This window comes from Heptranchias perlo, chromosome 5 (genome assembly GCF_035084215.1).
Source record: "Heptranchias perlo isolate sHepPer1 chromosome 5, sHepPer1.hap1, whole genome shotgun sequence".
NCBI classification, from domain to species: Eukaryota; Metazoa; Chordata; class Chondrichthyes; order Hexanchiformes; family Hexanchidae; genus Heptranchias; species Heptranchias perlo.
Genome location: NC_090329.1, coordinates 128,605,020 through 128,622,696, shown reverse-complemented (window position 1 = coordinate 128,622,696; position 17,677 = coordinate 128,605,020). Strand labels below are relative to the sequence as shown.

At 44.5% G+C, this 17,677-nt stretch overlaps 1 protein-coding gene across 4 annotated transcripts in view; it reads left to right on the top strand.

Moving 5' to 3' along the window:
* The window catches only part of LOC137322105 (serine/threonine-protein kinase MRCK alpha-like), a 499,456-nt gene that overhangs the window by 182,345 nt on the left and 299,434 nt on the right, over positions 1-17,677 (top strand). For all 4 annotated transcript variants that reach the window (XM_067985191.1, XM_067985192.1, XM_067985190.1 and 1 more), the window contains exon 2: positions 12,191-12,282. In XM_067985191.1, the coding sequence (XP_067841292.1) occupies positions 12,191-12,282 (92 nt within the window). The remainder of the gene's footprint in view (positions 1-12,190; positions 12,283-17,677) is intronic.

The window sequence follows — 17,677 nt, the reverse complement described above, 5'->3', positions numbered from 1 at the left end:
CACAATCTTCTAATCCTCCTGAGATATGGGAGCGATGCTAGAGGGCTGGTGAATTGCAAATGTCACACCCCTGTTCAAAAAAGGGGAGAAGGATAACCTGGCAATTACAGGCCAGTCAGCCTAATGTCTAATTGGGGAAACTTTTAGAGACAATAATCTGGGACAAAATTAATTGGCACTTGGAAAAGTGTGGGCTAATAAATGAAAGTCAGCACGGATTTGTTAAAGGAAAATTGTGTTTGACTAACTTGATTGAGTTCTTTGATGAAATAACTTGGAGGGTTGATGAGGGTAGTACGGTTGATGTCGTGTATGTGGACTTTCAAAAGGCATTTGATAAAGTACCACATAATAGACTTGTTAGCTAAATTGAAGCCTGTGGGATTAAAGGGACAGTGGCAGCGTGGATACAAAATTGGCTAACGGACAGAAAGTAGAAATTAGTGGTGGATGGTTGTTTTTCAGACTGGAGGGAAGTACACAGTGATGTTCCCCAGGGGTCAGTATTTGGAGCACCGTTCTTTTTAATATGTATTAAATGACCTGGACTTGGGTACAGAGGGTATAATTTCAATGTTTGCTGATGACATGAAACTTGGAAATGTAGTAAATAATGTGGAGGATAGTAACAGACTTCAGGGGGACATAGACAGACTGGTGAAATGGGCAGACACATGGCAGATGAAATTTAACGCAGAGAAGTGTGAAATGATGCATTTTGGTAAGAAGAACGAGGAGGAGCAATATAAATTAAATAGTACAACTTTAAAGGAGGTGCAGGAACAGAGACAGCTGGCGTACACAAATTTTGAAGGTGGCAGGACAAGTTGAGAAGGCTGTTTTTAAAAAAAACATACGGGATCCTTGGCTTTATTAATAGAGGCATAGTGTTCAAAAGCAAAAAAGTTATGCTAAACCTTTATAAAACACTGGTTAGACCTCAGCTGGAGTATTGTGTTCAATTCTGGGCACCACACTTTCGATATAAAGAAGGAGAAACTGTTTCCAGTGGCAGAAGGGTCGGTAACCATAAGTCACAGATTCAGGGTGATCGGCAAAAGAACCAGAGGCGACATGAGGACACATTTTTTTACGCAGCAAATTGCTTTGATCTGGAATGCACTGCCTGAAAGGGTGGTGGAAGCAGATTCAATAGTAACTTTCAAAAGGGAATTGGATAAATAATTGAAGGGAAAAAAATACAGGGCTATGGGGAAAGAGCAGGGGAATGGGGCTAATTGGATAGCTCTTTCAAACACCTGGCACAGGCACGATGGACTGAATGGCCTCCTCCTGTGCTATACGATACTATGATACTATGAAATTCTTAAAGGGATAAAGGAAACATCTACCAAATACTGAAAATCTGAAATAAAAGCAGAAAATGCTGGAAATACAGGTGGCAAGGGTAGAGCCTTTGGATCAGAACCCCTGACGGACCTGCTGTGTATTTCCAGCATTTTCTGCTTTTATTTAGTTCTTAATAGGCTACATTTCTGTGCCTTTTCCTATTTTGGAATGATTCCTGAGGAGAATCCTTGAATATCTTAAGCGCTTGCAGTGTACTTAAAGAGCAGGTTGCCAAGAAGTGCAAGTGTTTGCTGCCTGTACTATTCCCACTGCCTGTTAAACTTTCTGTTTTAACTCAGATGAAATGTTAACTTTTGGATAAACTTGGAAGTCTGATACTCATCATTCGGAAATGTACAGATGCAGCAGTTTTGCAGATGTTTCATGATTTAAAATAATATTTTTCTTACATTTTGTCTTCCTCATGCCACACACTGAAGTAATGGCTGGAGATCTGCTCCCAGTCATCCAACAGTACTGTTGTACATGGTGAAAGGTGGCAGACTGACAGGACCATTAGTTTTATCTGAGTTGCTACTCTTTCCCCACCCTCCCCCATTACATTCACTGTGGTAGATTTCTTGAACCCCTCAACCCTCACCTCCAATAACAAGTGTGAGGAGCTAATGGACTTCTTTGTCACTAAGATTGAGACCGTCTCTTCAGCCGCCTCTGCCACTTTCCTCCCTTCCCCTAGCCCACCAAGCCAAATTTCCCCTAAGGTTCCCCGCTGTCCTAGCCCCAAACTTGCATCTTTCTCTAGTATCTCTCCTCATGCTCGCTGCGAGCTCATCTTGTCCATGAGACTCACCCCCTGCTCCCTCGACCCTATTCCCACCAAACTGCTTTCCATCCAACTTCCCTTCCTGGCCCTCATGTTAACTGATATTGTTAATGGTTCCCTCTCCTCAGGTACTGTCCCCCTCCCCCTCGAATCTGCCGTCATCACTCCCTTCTCAAAAAACCCACTCTTGAACCCTCTGTCCTTACCGCCCCATCTCCAACCTCCCTTTCCTCTTCAAAGTCCTTGAACGTGTTGTCGCCTCCCAAATCCGTGCCCATCTTTCCTGCAACTCCATGTTTGAACCCCTTCAATCAGGTTTCCGTCACTGCCACAGCACTGAAACGCCCCTTATCAAAGTCACAAATGACATCCTATGTGACTGTGACCATGGTAAACTATTCCTCCTCATCCTTCTTGACCTGTCTGCAACCTTTGCCATGGTTGACCACACCATCCTTCTCCAATGCCTCTCCACCGTTGTCCAGCTGGGTGGGATTGCAATCGCCTGGTTCCATTTCTATCTATTCAGTCATAGCCAGTGGATCACCTGCAATGGCTTCTCTTTCCACTCCCACACCGTTAACTCTGGAGTCCCCCAAGGATCTACCCTTGACCCCCTCCTATTTCTCATCAACATGCTGCCCCTCGGCGACATCATCCGAAAACACGATGTCAGGTTCCATATGTACGGTGATGACACCCAGCTCTAATTCACCACCACCTCCCTTGACCCCTCCATTGCCTCTGATTTGCCACGCTGCTTATCCGACATCCAGTATTGGAATAGCAGAAATTACCTCCAACTAAATATTGGGGTGGCAATATTGTTTAAAAGAAACAATTACGGCTGTGAGGAGGGATAATATTTTAGAAAGATCATCAAATGAAGCCATGTGGTTTGAGCTAAAGAACAAAAAAGAGGCAGTCACATTTCTGGGAGTGTACTATAGACCCCCCCAAACAGTCAGAGGAAGATAGAAGAGCAAATATGTAGGCAACTTTCTGCAAAATGCAAAAACAATAGGGCAGTAATAGTAGGGGATTTCAACTACCCTAATATTAACTGGGATACAATCAGTGCAAAATAGAGGCTGCAGGATTCTTAAATTGCATTCAGGAGAACTTTTTTAGCCAGTACGTAGCAAGCCCAACAAGAGGTGGGGGGGGGGCGCAGTTCTGGATTTAGTTTTAGGGAATGAAGCTGGGCAGGTGGAAGGAGTGTCAGTGGGAGAACATTTTGATGGTAGTGATCATAATTCTGTTAAGATTTAGCATAGTTACGGAAAAGGACAAAGATAGAACAGGAGTAAAAGTTCTAAATTGGGAAAAGGCCAATTTTACTCAGCTGAGAAGTGATTCAGCAAAAGTGGACTGGAAACAGCTACTTGAAGGTAAATCAATGTCAGAGCAGTGGGAGGCGTTCACGGGGGAGATTGAAGGGGTTCAGAGTAAACATGTTCCCACAAAGGAAAAGGGTGGGACTGCCAAGTCTAGAGCCCCCTGGATGATGAGAAGCATACAGAGTAAGATAAGGCAAAAAAGGGAAGCTTATGTCAGACACGAGAGCTCAATACTGCAGAAAGCCTAGAGGAGTATAGAAAGTGCAGGGATGAAATTAAAAATGAAATTAAGAAAGCAAAGAAAGGGCATGAAAAAATACTGGCAAGTAAAATTAATGGAAACCCAAAAATGTTTTATAAATACATAAAGAGCAAGAGGATAACTAAAGAAAGAGTGGGGCCTATTAGAGACCAAAAAGGTAACCTATGTTTGGAGGTGGAAGATGTGGATTTGGTTCTTAATGAATACTTTGCGTCTGTCTTCACAAAAAAAGGGGACGATGCAGAGATTGTAGCTGAGGAGGAGTGTGAAATAATGAATGGGATAAAAATAGTGAGAGAGGAAGTATTAAGAGGTATAGCATCTTTGAAAGCAGATAAATCACCAGGCCCGGATGAAATGTATCCCAGGCTGTTAAAAGAAGCAAGGGAGGAAATAGCTGAGGCTCCGACCATCATTTTCCAATCCTCCCTGGTTACTGGAATGGTGCCGGAGGATTGGAGGACTGCTAACGTTGTACCATCAGCATGGATTTGTTCAGGGAAGATAGTGTCGGACTAACTTGATTGACCCTCCTTGTTACCTCCTCAAGAAAATTCAGTGAGGTTAACGTGTTTGATGTAGTCTACATGGATCTTAGCAAGGCTTTTGACAAGTCCCACATGGCAGACTGGTCAAAAAAGTAAAAGCCCATGGGATTCAAGAGAAAGTGGCTAGTTGGGTCCAAAATTGGCTGTAGCAGGAAGCAAAGATTAATGGTTGACGGGTGTCTTTGCGACTGGAAGGCTGTTTCCAGTGGGGTTCAGCAAGGCTCAGTACTAGGTCCCTTGCTTTTTATGGTATAAATGATTCGGACTTGAATGTGGGGGGCTTAATCAAGAAATTTGCAGATGATACAAGAATTAGCCATGTGGTTGATAGTGAGGAGGAAAGCTGTAGACTACAGGAAGGTATCAATGGTCTGGTCAGGTGGACAGAAAAGTGGCAAATGGAATTCAATCCAGAGAAGTGTGAGGTAATGCTTTTGGGGAGGTCATACAAGGCAAGGGAGTACACAATAAATGGGAGGATACTGAGAGGTGTAAAGGAACAAAGGGACCTTGGAATGCATGTCCACAGATCCCTGAAGGTAGCAGGACAGGTAGATAAGGTGGTTAAAAAGGCATATGGGATACTTTCCTTAGTCGAGGCATAGAATATAAGAGCAGGGAGGTTATGCTGGAACTGCATAAAACATTGGTTAGGCCACAGCTTGAGCACTGCATTACAGGAAAGATGTGTTTGCACTAGAGAGAGAACAGAGGAGATTTATGAGGATGTTGCCAGGGCTGGAGAATTTTAGGTATGAGGAAAGATTGGATCGGCTGGGGTTGTTTTCTTTGGAACAAAGGAGGCTGAGGGGAGATTTAATTGAGGTATATAAAATTATGACAGGACTAGATAGAGTGGATAGGGAGGACCTATTTCCCTTAGCAGAGGGGTCAGTGACCAAGGGGCATAGATTTAAAGTAATTAGTGGAAGGATTAGAGGGAGCTGAGGAGAATTTTTTTCACCAAGATGGTGGTGAGGGTCTGGAACTCACTGTCCGAAAGGGTGGTAGAGGCAGAAACCCTCAACTCATTTACAAAGTACATGTGTAGTCGAAATGCCATATCCTACAGGGCTACGGACCAAGTGTTGGAAAGTGGGATTATGCTGGATAGCTCTTTTACGGCCGGCACGGATACGATGGGCTGAATGACCTCCTTCTGTGCCGTAACTTTCTATGATTCTATGAAGACTGAAGCCATTGTCTTTGGTCCCTGCCACAAACTCGGTTCTCTAGCCACCGCCTCCATCCCTCTCCCTGGCCACTGTGGGAGGCTGAACCAGACCGTTCTCAATCTTGGCATCCTATTTACCCTGAGATGAGCTTCCGACCCTATATCCGCTCCAACATCCAGATTGCTGACTTTCATCTCCGTAACGTCGGCCGTCTCAGCCCCTGCCTCAGCTCATCTGCTGCTGAAACTCTCATCCATGCCTTTGTAACCTCTAGAATTGCCTATTCCAATGCTCTCCTGGCTGGCCTCCCATCTTCCATCCTCCATAAACTTGAGCTCATCCAAAACTCTGCTGCCCGTATCCTAACTCGCACCAAGTCCTGTTCTCCCTTCATCCCTGCGTTTGCTGACCTACACTGACTCCCAGTCCGGCAGCACCATGATTTTAAAATTGTCATCCTTGTTTTCAAATCCCTCCATGGCCTTACCCCTGCCTATCTCTCTTTAACCTCTTGTAGCCCTACAACCCTTTAAGATCTCTGTGCTCCTCTAATTCTGGCCTCTTGCACATTGGTGATTTGAATCGCTCCACCATTGGTGGCAGTGCCTTCAGCTGCCTGGGCGCTAAGCTCTGGAATTCCCTCCCGAAACCTCTCCACCTCTCTATACCGTTCTCCTCCTTTAAGACGCTCATTAAAACCTCCTCCTTTGACCAAGCTTTTAGTCACTTGTCTTAATACCTCCTTGGTAGCTTGGTATCAAATTTTGTTTGATAATCACTCCTGTGAAGCACCTTGGAACGTTTTACTACGTTAAAGGTGCTATATAAATGTTAATTGTTGTTGTAATAGATTTGATATAGGAACTGATATGATGAAAGGATTTGCTAGGTTAGATACAGATAAACTATTCCCTCTGGCGGGGGAACCCAAAACAAGGGGGCATAATCATAAAATTAGAGCCAGGCCTTTCAGGAGTGAAATAAGGAAACATTTTATCACAAAGTGTAGTGGAAACCTGGAACTCTCTCCTCCAAAAGGTCATGGCTGCTTGGTCAATTGAAATTTTCAAGACTGATGTTGATAGATTTTTGTTAGGTAAGGACATCATGGGATATGGAGCAAAAGCAGGTAAATGGAGTTGAGGTACACATCAGCCATGACCTAATTGAATGACAGAACAGGCTTGAGGACCTATTTCCATTTCTATGTTCCGATGAAAGAAAGAAAGAAAGAAAACGTGCATTTATATAGCACCTTTCACAACCTCAGGATGTCCTAAGGCACTTTGCAGCCAGTGAAATATTTTTGAAGTGATGTCACTGTTGTAATGTAGGAAACGTGACAGCCATTGTGCACACAGCAAGGTCCCACAAACAGCAATGAGATAAAGACCAGATAATCTGTTTTAGTGATGTTGGTTGAGGGAAAAAATATTGGTCAGGGCACCAGGGAAAACTTGCCTGTTCTGCTTGAAGATAGAGACATAGGATCTTTCACATCCACTTAAGAGTGCAGACTGGGCTTCGGTTTAACACCTCATCCAAAAGATGGCACCTCCAACACTGCAGCACTCCCTCGGTACTGCACTGGTGTATCTAGATTTTGTGCTCAAGCCTCTGGAGAAGGACTTGAACCCGCAACCTTCTGACTCAGAGGCGAGAGAGCTATCATGGACCCATGGCTGAACTCAAGGTGGGGAAGGTGCAGGGTTCATGGGTGAACCTGCATCCTTCCACTCCCTGGCATTCACTGAGTGTCTTTTTTTGGAGCCACAGGGTGTTTTGCCCAAGATTTATGAGAGCTGTGTAGAGTCTTCCAAAGTGAGTTGCATGGATGGCTCCATAGATGGAATGGAACCTTGGTTATGGAGTATATTCAAGTCTGCGCTCCCTCCCCATGTTGCTCAGGCTACCAGTAGATGATTAATGTGTAAAAAAAAAAGTTTCCATTCACTACTTGCTGCAACTGGTAATGGGAAAGGAAACTAAGTGAGGATTTATTAAACATTTTTATTATTGGAACATGATTGTAATTCAAGATGTGATTTTTTTTTTCTGGCATGTAGAACTAAGTAAACAGCATTCTTTTCTTTCAGCTTCATTTCTTTTTTTAAATTCAGGGTGCTTAGACATATTTCCTCCTTGCATCTATATTAACCTCCTTGCAAGGGTTTTGATGTTGTGGCCTGTGAGAATCTGTATATATGTGGTTGTTTGATCGCATAGTGTGAAATGTGTGTTTTGATGCAGGAAAGGATGTCAAAGTAGAAAACTAGCGGAAGATATCCAACCACTTCCCAAAAGCTGACACAGCCCCCAAAGAGCCTCCATAGAATTGTCAGTACAGAAACAGGCCATTGGGCCCAACTGATCCATGCCGGTGTTTATGTTCCATACGAGCCTCCTCCCACCCTCTTCATCTAACGATATCAGCGTACAGTCCAGCATGTGAGTGCAAACGATAAAGCTGCAGCGTTTGCAACCATCTTCAGCCAGAAGTGCCGAGTGGATGATCCATCTCGACCTCCTCCTGATATACCCACCATCACAGAAGCCAGTCTTCAGCCAATTCGATTCACTCCATGTGATATCAAGAAATGGCTGAGTGCACTGGATACAACAAAGGCTATGGGTCCCGACAACATCCCGGCTGTAGTGCTGAAGAGTTGTGCTCCAGAACTAGCCGCGCCTCTAGCCAAAGTGTTCCAGTACAGCTACAACACTGGCATCTACCCGACAATGTGGACAATTGCCCAGGTATGTCCTGTCCACAAAAAGCAGGACAAATCCAATCCGGCCAATTACCGCCCCATCAGTCTACTCTCAATCATCAGCAAAGTGATGGAAGGTGTAATCGACGGTGCTATCAAGCGGCACTTACTCACCAATAACCTGCTCACCGATGCTCAGTTTGGGATCCACCAGGACCACTCGGCTCTAGACCTCGTTACAGCCTTGGTCCAAACATGGACAAAAGAGCTGAATTCCAGAGGTGAGGTGAGAGTGACTGCCCTTGACATCAAGGCAGCATTTGACCGAGTGTGGCACCAAGGAGCCCTAGTAAAATTGAAGTCAATGGGAATCAGGGGGAAAACTCTCCAGTGGCTGGAGTCATACCTAGCACAAAGGAAGATGGTAGTTGTTGTTGGAGACCAATCATCTCAGCCCCAGGACATTGCTGCAGGAATTCCTCAGGGCAGTGTCCTGGGCCGAACAATCTTCAGCTGCTTCATCAATGTCCCTCCATCATAAGGTCAGAAATGGGGATGTTCGCTGATGATCGCACAGTGTTCAGTTCCATTCGCAACCCCTCAGATAATGAAGCAGTCTGTGCCCGCAAGCAGCAAGACCTGGACAACATCCAGGCTTGGGCTGATAAGTGGCAAGTAACATTCGCGCCAGACAAGTGCCAGGCAATGACCATCTCCAACAGGAGAGAGTCTAACCACCTCCCCATGACATTCAGTGGCATTACCATCGCCAAATCCTCCACCATCAACATCCTGGGGGGTCACCATTGACCAGAAACTTAACTGGACCAGCCACATAAATACTGTGGCTACAAGAGCAGGTCAAAGGCTGGGTATTCTGCGGCGAGTGACTCACCTCCTGACTTCCCAAAGCCTTTCTACCATCAACAAGGCACAAGTCAGGAGTGTGATGGAATACTCTCCACTTGCCTGGATGAGTGCAGCTCCAACAACATTCAAGAAGCTTGACGCCATCCAGGACAAAGCAGCCCGCTTGATTGGCACCCTATCCACCACCCTAAACATTCACTCCCTTCACCACCGGCACACCATGGCTGTTGTGTGTACCATCTATAGGATGCACTGCAGCAACTCGCCAAGGCTTCTTCGACAGCACCTCCGAAACCCGCGACTTCTACCACCTAGAAGGACAAGAGCAGCAGGCACATGGGAATAACAACATCTGCACATTCCCCTCCAAGTCACATACCATCCTGACTTGGAAATATATCGCCGTTCCTTCATCGTCGCTGGGTCAAAATCCTGGAACTCCCTTCCTAACAGCACTGAGGGAGAACCTTCACCATACGGACTGCAGCGGTTCAAGAAGGTGGCTCACCACCACCATTTCAAGGGCAATTAGAGATGGGCAATAAATGCTGGCCTTGCAAGAGATGCCCACATCCCATGAACGGATTAAAAAAATCCTTCTATTCCTTTCTTTCTCATGCACATATCTAACTTCCCCTTAAATGCATCTATGCTATTTGCCTCAACTACTCCATGTGGTAGCGAGTTCCACGTTCTTACAACTCAAGAACGGTGTGAGTACAAGTTGTTATGCGGGCTGTATAATTTAAGCTGTGGTTATACCCAGCATTCCATCACTTGTATTGGAAGGGGGGAAAAGGATAAGTGCATAGAGGATTACAGCACAGGAGGAGGCCGTTGGCTCTTTGATGGAGCAATAAGCCTGAAAGGGGAAAAATAAATGTTGAAGGCTCAAAAATTGTGGTTCATTTCTCGGGAATCTGGGGCAGTTTCCTCTGTAAAATTTAGAATATTAAAAATGATCCATTCTGGTTAATTCTAAGTACTTTTAAATTGTAAATGATGGGGTTTTTTTTGCAAAAGCGAAGTGACATTTGGATTTCTAATAGTTGAACTGGACCATCACTTCCTCCAAAAGGTACTCACCCACATTCTCCCTCTGCCCTGCCCTGGCAATCATGCACATATCTAACTTGGCAATCTAGTCCTTCCAGTGGCTGCTTTACCTTACCAATAGGTCTCTAGTGGGAGCAAACAGTGACATGCGGACCAGCGCCCCAAAAAGTTGACTGTTGGCATGTATGAAGGACCCCAGCCAACCATACCTGCCCATAGAATCACAATCATCAAACGATCCAGCTGATAGTGAAAGTCATTCCTTGCAAGGAAACCTGAGTGCATTTACCACTCAACTGGAATTCTAACTGTGGTCCCCCTACAGGAGACCCTTAAGTTTAGTGCTGTGTAGTTTTGAAAAAAATGCCGCGTTTTAAATCGCGTGTACTGTGCACACCCTGGAGTGATTGCAAGCCCGGGTGTTCAGGTAACAGTTGCAAGAACAAAGCTCACTGCTTGATTCTACTGTCTGAGCCCTGAACAGAGATTGCAGCTTATCACTTTTATTTTCATAATCTACACACAGACTTCCTGGGCCCTGTTGAGTATTTTTGGTCCTTTCTCCCCACCAGTGGTCAATGCCATGGTGGATTTTGATAAATACGCTTAATATAGTTAAATGCTCTGGTGTCCACACTGAAGGATTTACATTCATGACGTGATCACTACACATTTATTGAGTGATCATCAGCAGTTGAAGTAACACTTGTCATTATAATGGATATCTTAAATCATGTAACACCACTTAAGGCATGGCAGAACCCCAGATCACTTGGATGTGGGTATCTTGCTGCCTGAGTTCAATCATGTGTGCGTCATCTGATAAGAACATACACGCAAAACATTTCCTGGCATCTTGCCTGATCACTACAGGCAATTTATTTACCGATAGGGCTCCAGACAGTGAAAGAAAGAACAAACTTGTATTTATATAGTGCGTTAGATGACCTTAGATGACCTCAGATGACCTCAGGAGGTCCCAAATCGCTTTACAGCCAGTAGGTTACTGATCTTCATTCTCTATATTAATGCTACAGTGGGCTCCTTCTCTTCTCCCCCCTCCGCCCACCTCAAATGATTTAGTGCTTATAACCCACTTCCTTTCAGTAAATGGTAGTAAATTTATAGTCCTTATTGTCCTTATTTTCCCTATTCCCCATCTACATGCCAATTTGTACCTAGGCGTATAGTCTGGGTACATAGGTTAAGAGTTTTTATTTTTCATGTATGTTTACTGTTGCTTGTTCCCAACATAGGCCCTTTTTCAATGATGCTGAGGTGATCACTAAACTAATGTGCTGAATACGACGAGAGCTTGTCAGCCTGTGAATACAACTGTGACTGGCAAAAATGCTCCAATATATTGCCAGAATATGTAGCAGAATCCAAACAGATAATTTAACTGAAGCTATTTGGAATTTTTGGAGAGCTCACAGCGCAATAAAATGCATTTGGCATTCTGCTGTGGTCATTACACCTGCAAGCGTATAGGTGATGCCATTTTGGCAGTGACGCAAGGAGGGAGCAATGGTTATGGTACGTTGCTCAGTGAGGCGAGGTGGCAGAGATCAGCTCTTTTCAAGCAGTAAAAATAGAATGGTGGTACAGGAGGCTGGGGTTTTTTGGGTATTAGTGGTTGTGGCGGAGGGTCGTGCGGGAGAAGCAGCAGATAGAAACGTAACGCAGTGTTTGAAAATGATACGTGACCAGCTCTTGGAACTCGTCTTCCTTATGCCAATAGCAGTCCACACCGGCAATTTTAAATACTTGGTCATAGTGTGCAGAGAATGGTGATGCACCTGTGCAAAAGGCACAGGCTAAGAACAACATATAACAAATTAGAGTTGCTGGCTTAAGGATTCTTCAACCCCCCTCCGCTCCTATTCGTAAGGTCTGGTGTGAATTGGTAAATGTCACAAGCATTAGGTTGAAGTGTCAGCTATGATGGTGTCGTTGCTTCAGATTTTCCGTCAGACCGTGGCAATAATTTACAAGCAGGTTGTTAGCTCCAGCTTCTTTTCTGTGCTGTGTTCCAACATTTCCCTCAGCGTTCCTTTAAAGTGAAGTAATGCTCGTGTTTTTGTTCTGTTTCAGCCAAACCTTTCACTGTTAAGGTGAAGCAGATGCGGCTCCACAAGGAAGACTTTGAAATCCTGAAAGTCATTGGTCGAGGAGCATTTGGCGAGGTAAGCATTCACCGGCTTGGTGTCAGCAACGGTCTGGAAGTGTACACATTATTGTGTGGAAATCCTTGAGTGCTCAGCTCGGCAAGGTGCATCCACCTTCAGTTTGATTGTTAAACGCACTCCCAGGTGATTCGGAGCAGGCGTGTAGTTCCTTCTGTGTTGCAGTTTGACGCAGGAGTGTTGACTGGTAGTGTTGTGCAGTATTTATTTGCCATTTCTGTCTAATGGAAAGAGGCCAACTGAAAGAAACCGTATCCATTTGTCAGCTTACCAAGGCTCTATTACAAAAACATCAGCAACGCAGCATGTATTTATTATAGGAGCAACTTGCAGCATGCTCTTTGATTGTACCACTCATAACAGAAATATTAAAAGCACATGCACTTTTCAGAAACTTAACATTTTTTTTTAAATCGAAGATTAAGACTCCCTTGATTTTATTCCTACCCCTTTGTCCTCCCAGGCCACACGCCGATTGCGGCCAAATGGAGAGCAGCCTGTAAAGCTCTGTACCAACAGCTGGGAGTCATAGGAGAGGGGCCAGGGCTGAGACTTATCTTGCTTTTTCTTTCCCTGCCACTGGAGGACTTTTCACAGCAGCATGGCTCAGATCACGCACATGGATGTTGTAGGCACAAACCCATTACCCGCTACTCCATGGCACAGTGCCACTTAACCTACAATTATGTAATACCTGATTATAATGGTAAGTATCAAATGTACCTTTCAATGTTCAAGCCGTTTTGTTGTTACCTTAGGGAAATGCTTTAAATGGCATCATTTTGCTGTCCTTCAATTCCATTCATTTTATTTACAATAGCAACCATGATTTAACCATTGATGGCATAGACCTGTATAGTGCCCTCCTGCTGAATGCACAAAGTTTTGAAAGTTCATACCCATTTATCAGAAATATTATGGCAATTCTAAATCCTCTCAGTACATCACCCTTTGTTGTGTTTTCCATCACGTTTTACTGTGTGACCATACTGAGGAAAACACTCTTAGGATCATAGAATATCACAGCACAGAAGGAGGCCATTCAATCCGTCATGCCGGCGCCGGCTCTTTGAAAGCGGTGTCCAATTTAGTCCCACAACCCAGCTTTTTCCCCATAACCCTGCAAATTAGACCTCTTCAAGTACATGTCCGATTGCCTTTTGAAATTTCCTATAGCATCTGCTTCCATCACCCTTCCAGGTAGTGCGTACCAGTTCTTAACAACCCTCTGTGTGAGAAAATTTCTCCTCATTTCCCCTCTAGTTCTTTTGCCAATTATTTTAAATCTATGACCTCTGTTTACCGACCCACTTTCCAGAGGAAACAGTTTCTCTCTACTTGCTCTGTCAAAACTCCATATAATTTTGAATACCTCTATTAGATCTCCCTTAACCTTCTTGCTCCGAGGAGAACAATCTCAGCTTCTCCAACCACCGCATAACTGAGGTCCCTCATCCCTGGTATCATCCTGGTAAACCTCCTCTGTACCCTATGCAACGACTTCACATCCTTCAAGGGTTAAGTTACGAGGAGAGATTACACAAATTGGGGTTGTATTCTTGAGAGTTTCGAAGGTTAAGGGGTGATCTGATCGAAGTTTATAAGATATTAAGGGGAACAGATAGGGTGGATAGAGAGAAACTATTTCCGCTGGTTGGGGATTTTAAGAGTAGGGGGCACAATCTAAAAAATTAGAGCCAGACCTTTCGGGAGCGAGATTAGAAAACATTTCTACACACAATGGGTGGTAGAAGTTTGGAACTCTCTTCTGCAAACGGCAGTTGATACTAGCTCAATTGCTAAATTTAAATCTGAGATAGATAGCTTTTTGGCAACCAAAGGTATTAAGGAATATGGGCCAACGGCAGGTATATGGAGTTAGGTCACAGATCAGCCATGATCTTATCAAATGGTGGAGCAGGCATGAGGGGCTGAATGGCTTACTCCTGATCCTATGTTCCTATGGTGCCCAGAATTGTACACAATACTCCAGCTGAGGCCTAACCAATGATTTGTAAAAGTTTAGCATGGCTTCCTTGTTTTTGTATTCAGTGCCCCTATTTACAAAGCCAAGTATCCCATACGCTTATCAACTTGCCCTGCTTCCCAACACCTTCAAAGATTTGTGAATATGTACCCCCAGGTCCCTCTGCTTTTGCACCCCCCTCAAAATAGCACCATTTAGATTATACTGCCTCTCCATGTTGTACCTCCCAAAATGCATCACTTCACTCTTGTCCGCATTAAATTGCATCTGCCATCTGTCTGTCCATTTCACCAGTCTGTCTATGTCCTCCTGAAGTCTGTTACTATCCTCCTCATTATTTACTGTGTTGCCAAGTTTTGCATCATCCGCAAACTTCGAAATTGTACTTCCTGTACCCAAGTTCTGGTCATTTATATATAACAAGAAAAGCAATGGCCCTAATACCGATCCCTGAGGGACCCCACTGTATATTTCCTCCAGTCAGAAAAAACATCAGTTCACCACTACTCTCTGCCTCCTATCCTTTAGCCAATTACGTACCCAAGTTACCACCATCCCTTTTGGTCTTGTGCTTCTATTTTTCAAATGCGGTATTTTATCAAATGCCTTTTGACTGTCCATATACGATGACGACAACAACAAAAACAACAACTTGATGCCTTTAACATAGTAAAACATCTCAAGGTGCTTTACAGGAGCGATTATCAAACAAAGTTTGACACTGAGCCACGTAAGGAGATATTAGGACAGGTGACCAAAAGTTTGGTCAAAGAGGTAGGTTTAAGGAGCGTCTTAAAGGAGGAGAGAGAGGTGGAGAGGTTTAGGGAGGGAATTCTAGAGCGTTGGGCCCAGGCAGCTGAAGGTATGGCCGCCAATGGTGGAGCGATTAAAATCGGTGATGCGCAAGAGGCAGAATTGGTGGAGTGCAGAGATCATGGAGGGTTGTGGGGCTGGAGGAGGCTACACAGATAAAGAGGGGCGAGGCCATGGAGGATTTGAAAACAAAGATGACAGTTTTAAAATCGAGGTATCCCCGGACAGGGAGCCAATGTAGGTCAGCAAGCACAGGGGGGATGGGTGAACGGGACTTCGTGTGAGTTAGGATTCGGGCAGCAGAGTTTTGGATGATTTGACGTTTATGGCGGGTGACCAGGAGAGCATTGGAACAGTCAAGTTTGGAGGTAACAAAGGCACGGATGAGGGTTTCAGCAGCGGATGAGCTGAGGCAGGGGTAGAGACAGGCGAGGTTACGGAGGTGGAAGTAGACGGTCTTGGTGATGGACCGGATTTGTGGTCCGAAGCTCATCTCAGGGTCAAATTGGACGGCAAGGTTGCGAATGGTCTGGTTCAGCCTCAGACAGTGGCCAGGGAGAGGGATGGAGTCGGTGGCTAGGGAACGGAGTTTGTGGCTGGGACCAAAGACAATTGATTTGGCCTTCCCAATATACAACATCTACTGCACGACCTTCATCAACTCTGTCTGTTACTTCATAAAAGAACTCAATCAGGCTGGTCAGACACGATTTGCTGTAATAAATCCATGCTGGCTGTCCCTTATTAACCCATGCTTCTCCAAGTGAGAATTAATTTTGGCCTTGAGAATCGTCTCTAGCAGCTTTCCCACCACTGATGTTCTTGATGTTCTGGGAAGTCCAGTCTTTGAGCAGCCAACTGAAAAAAGAACAACCTTCCCACGTCTTTATTTAATGTGGATACAGTTGAGTGTAGAGATTGGGGGGAGCGATCAATCTTATTTATTGAAATGCCTAACTTTGCCACCATATTTTAAATATATGAAATTAACACCTGAATGTTAGAGAAACAGCACAGCAGTCGTCGGGGGGGGTGGTAGAATAAAGTGAGTATGGCTTGTTTGAAAGCCATGGTGGAAAAAACTAGCAAGAGTTGCACAATACAAACTTCATAATCTCCTTGTACCTAAGAAAGAATGTCACTACCAGTCTTAGTTTGAAATGGTTTGAGTTCCTTAAAAATGAATAACAGCTGGGATAGATTGAATTACGGTCTAAAATGCCATCAAGGATGTTCTTACAGAAGTTAGAAATGAGAATGAGGGTAAATTTTCACTTTGTTTTGCACCCATATAAACTCGCTGTAGCCTAACAGCTGAACTGTACAATTTTACATCTCCATTGGGAAGTGGTAGATGGGTGTGTCTGTGCGGCCCTTCACTCTGTGGCCCATTATTGAACACCATGTGGAATCGAAATAACTTTTAAGAATAGTTAGTGTCAGCTTGACTCTGTGATAGCACACTCACGTTCTGAGTCAAGGTTGTGGGTTAGATCCATTTATATTCAGCCTCTAGTTGATGCTGCTTCCAAAGGCATGAAGCCAGCTCCCCACCTGTTGAAAAGCCTTGATGTGGCTGTCTCATTTGCTAGAATGGCATCACGAATACAACGATATCTGAGCCATATTTCTCCCAGGCATAGAGAAGACTAAGTTTTGCTTCTCTCGAAAAGTATAATTACTGTTGTAATGTTGGCAGATGCAACAGCCAGTTTGCACAAAGCAAGGTCCCACAAACAGCAAATGAGATAAGCGACCAGATAATCTGTTTTAATGATGTTGCTTGAGGGATGAATGTTGGCCAGGGCACTGGCAGAAAACACTGCTCTTGTTTGAATAGTGCCCTGGAACTCCCAACGACGTTCCCTCTTTACTGCACTGCATGTCAGCCAGATTATGTTCTCAGGTCCTGGAATGGGGTCCAACCCACAAGCTGATGCTGGCTCAGTTAGTGGCCCCTTTTGCCTCTATCTTCCTTATTCTTGAATTAGTATTCTTTTGGTGCGAATAACTTTCATCAATATTGCAATCCAAGGTTCTTCACAAGAAATGGAGGAGGAAACAGGCACCTAGGAGGAATTAGGAGAGGTTTTAGGGAAGTCACCTGAGGACCTAGATTGTGAGAAAACTTTTGAAGGTGGTGAAAATTTCCAGAGTACAGGATTATGATGGCGGAAAGCTTTGCCAATAACGGTGGAGCCAAGGGAGGGGGCCACAATAGCCTGGAGTCAGAAGAACAGATGTTGCATGCTGGAGGAGGTTGCAAAGGTAAGGTGGGGTGAGGTCATGGATGGTTTTGTAAATGAGGATGAGTATTCTAAAGTCAATCTATTGGGAGATAATAGAAGTCTGTTAGGACGGGGTCACAAGTGGGTGGGACTTATGACAGGAAAAGGGGGCTTTTACTCCCATGAATCAAAGATGATTGGACAACAGGAATATGCAGTGCATTTTCTCTGTCTATCTGACAGCAGTGTTGATGTGTCTGTTCAGGGCCTGATACTGGTAGTGGGTCCATTGTGGGTATTCGTCATGCTGATTGTTTGCTTTTCCCAGGGCCTGGTGGCTGTCTAGCCCATCCGAGGTTTTGGCTCA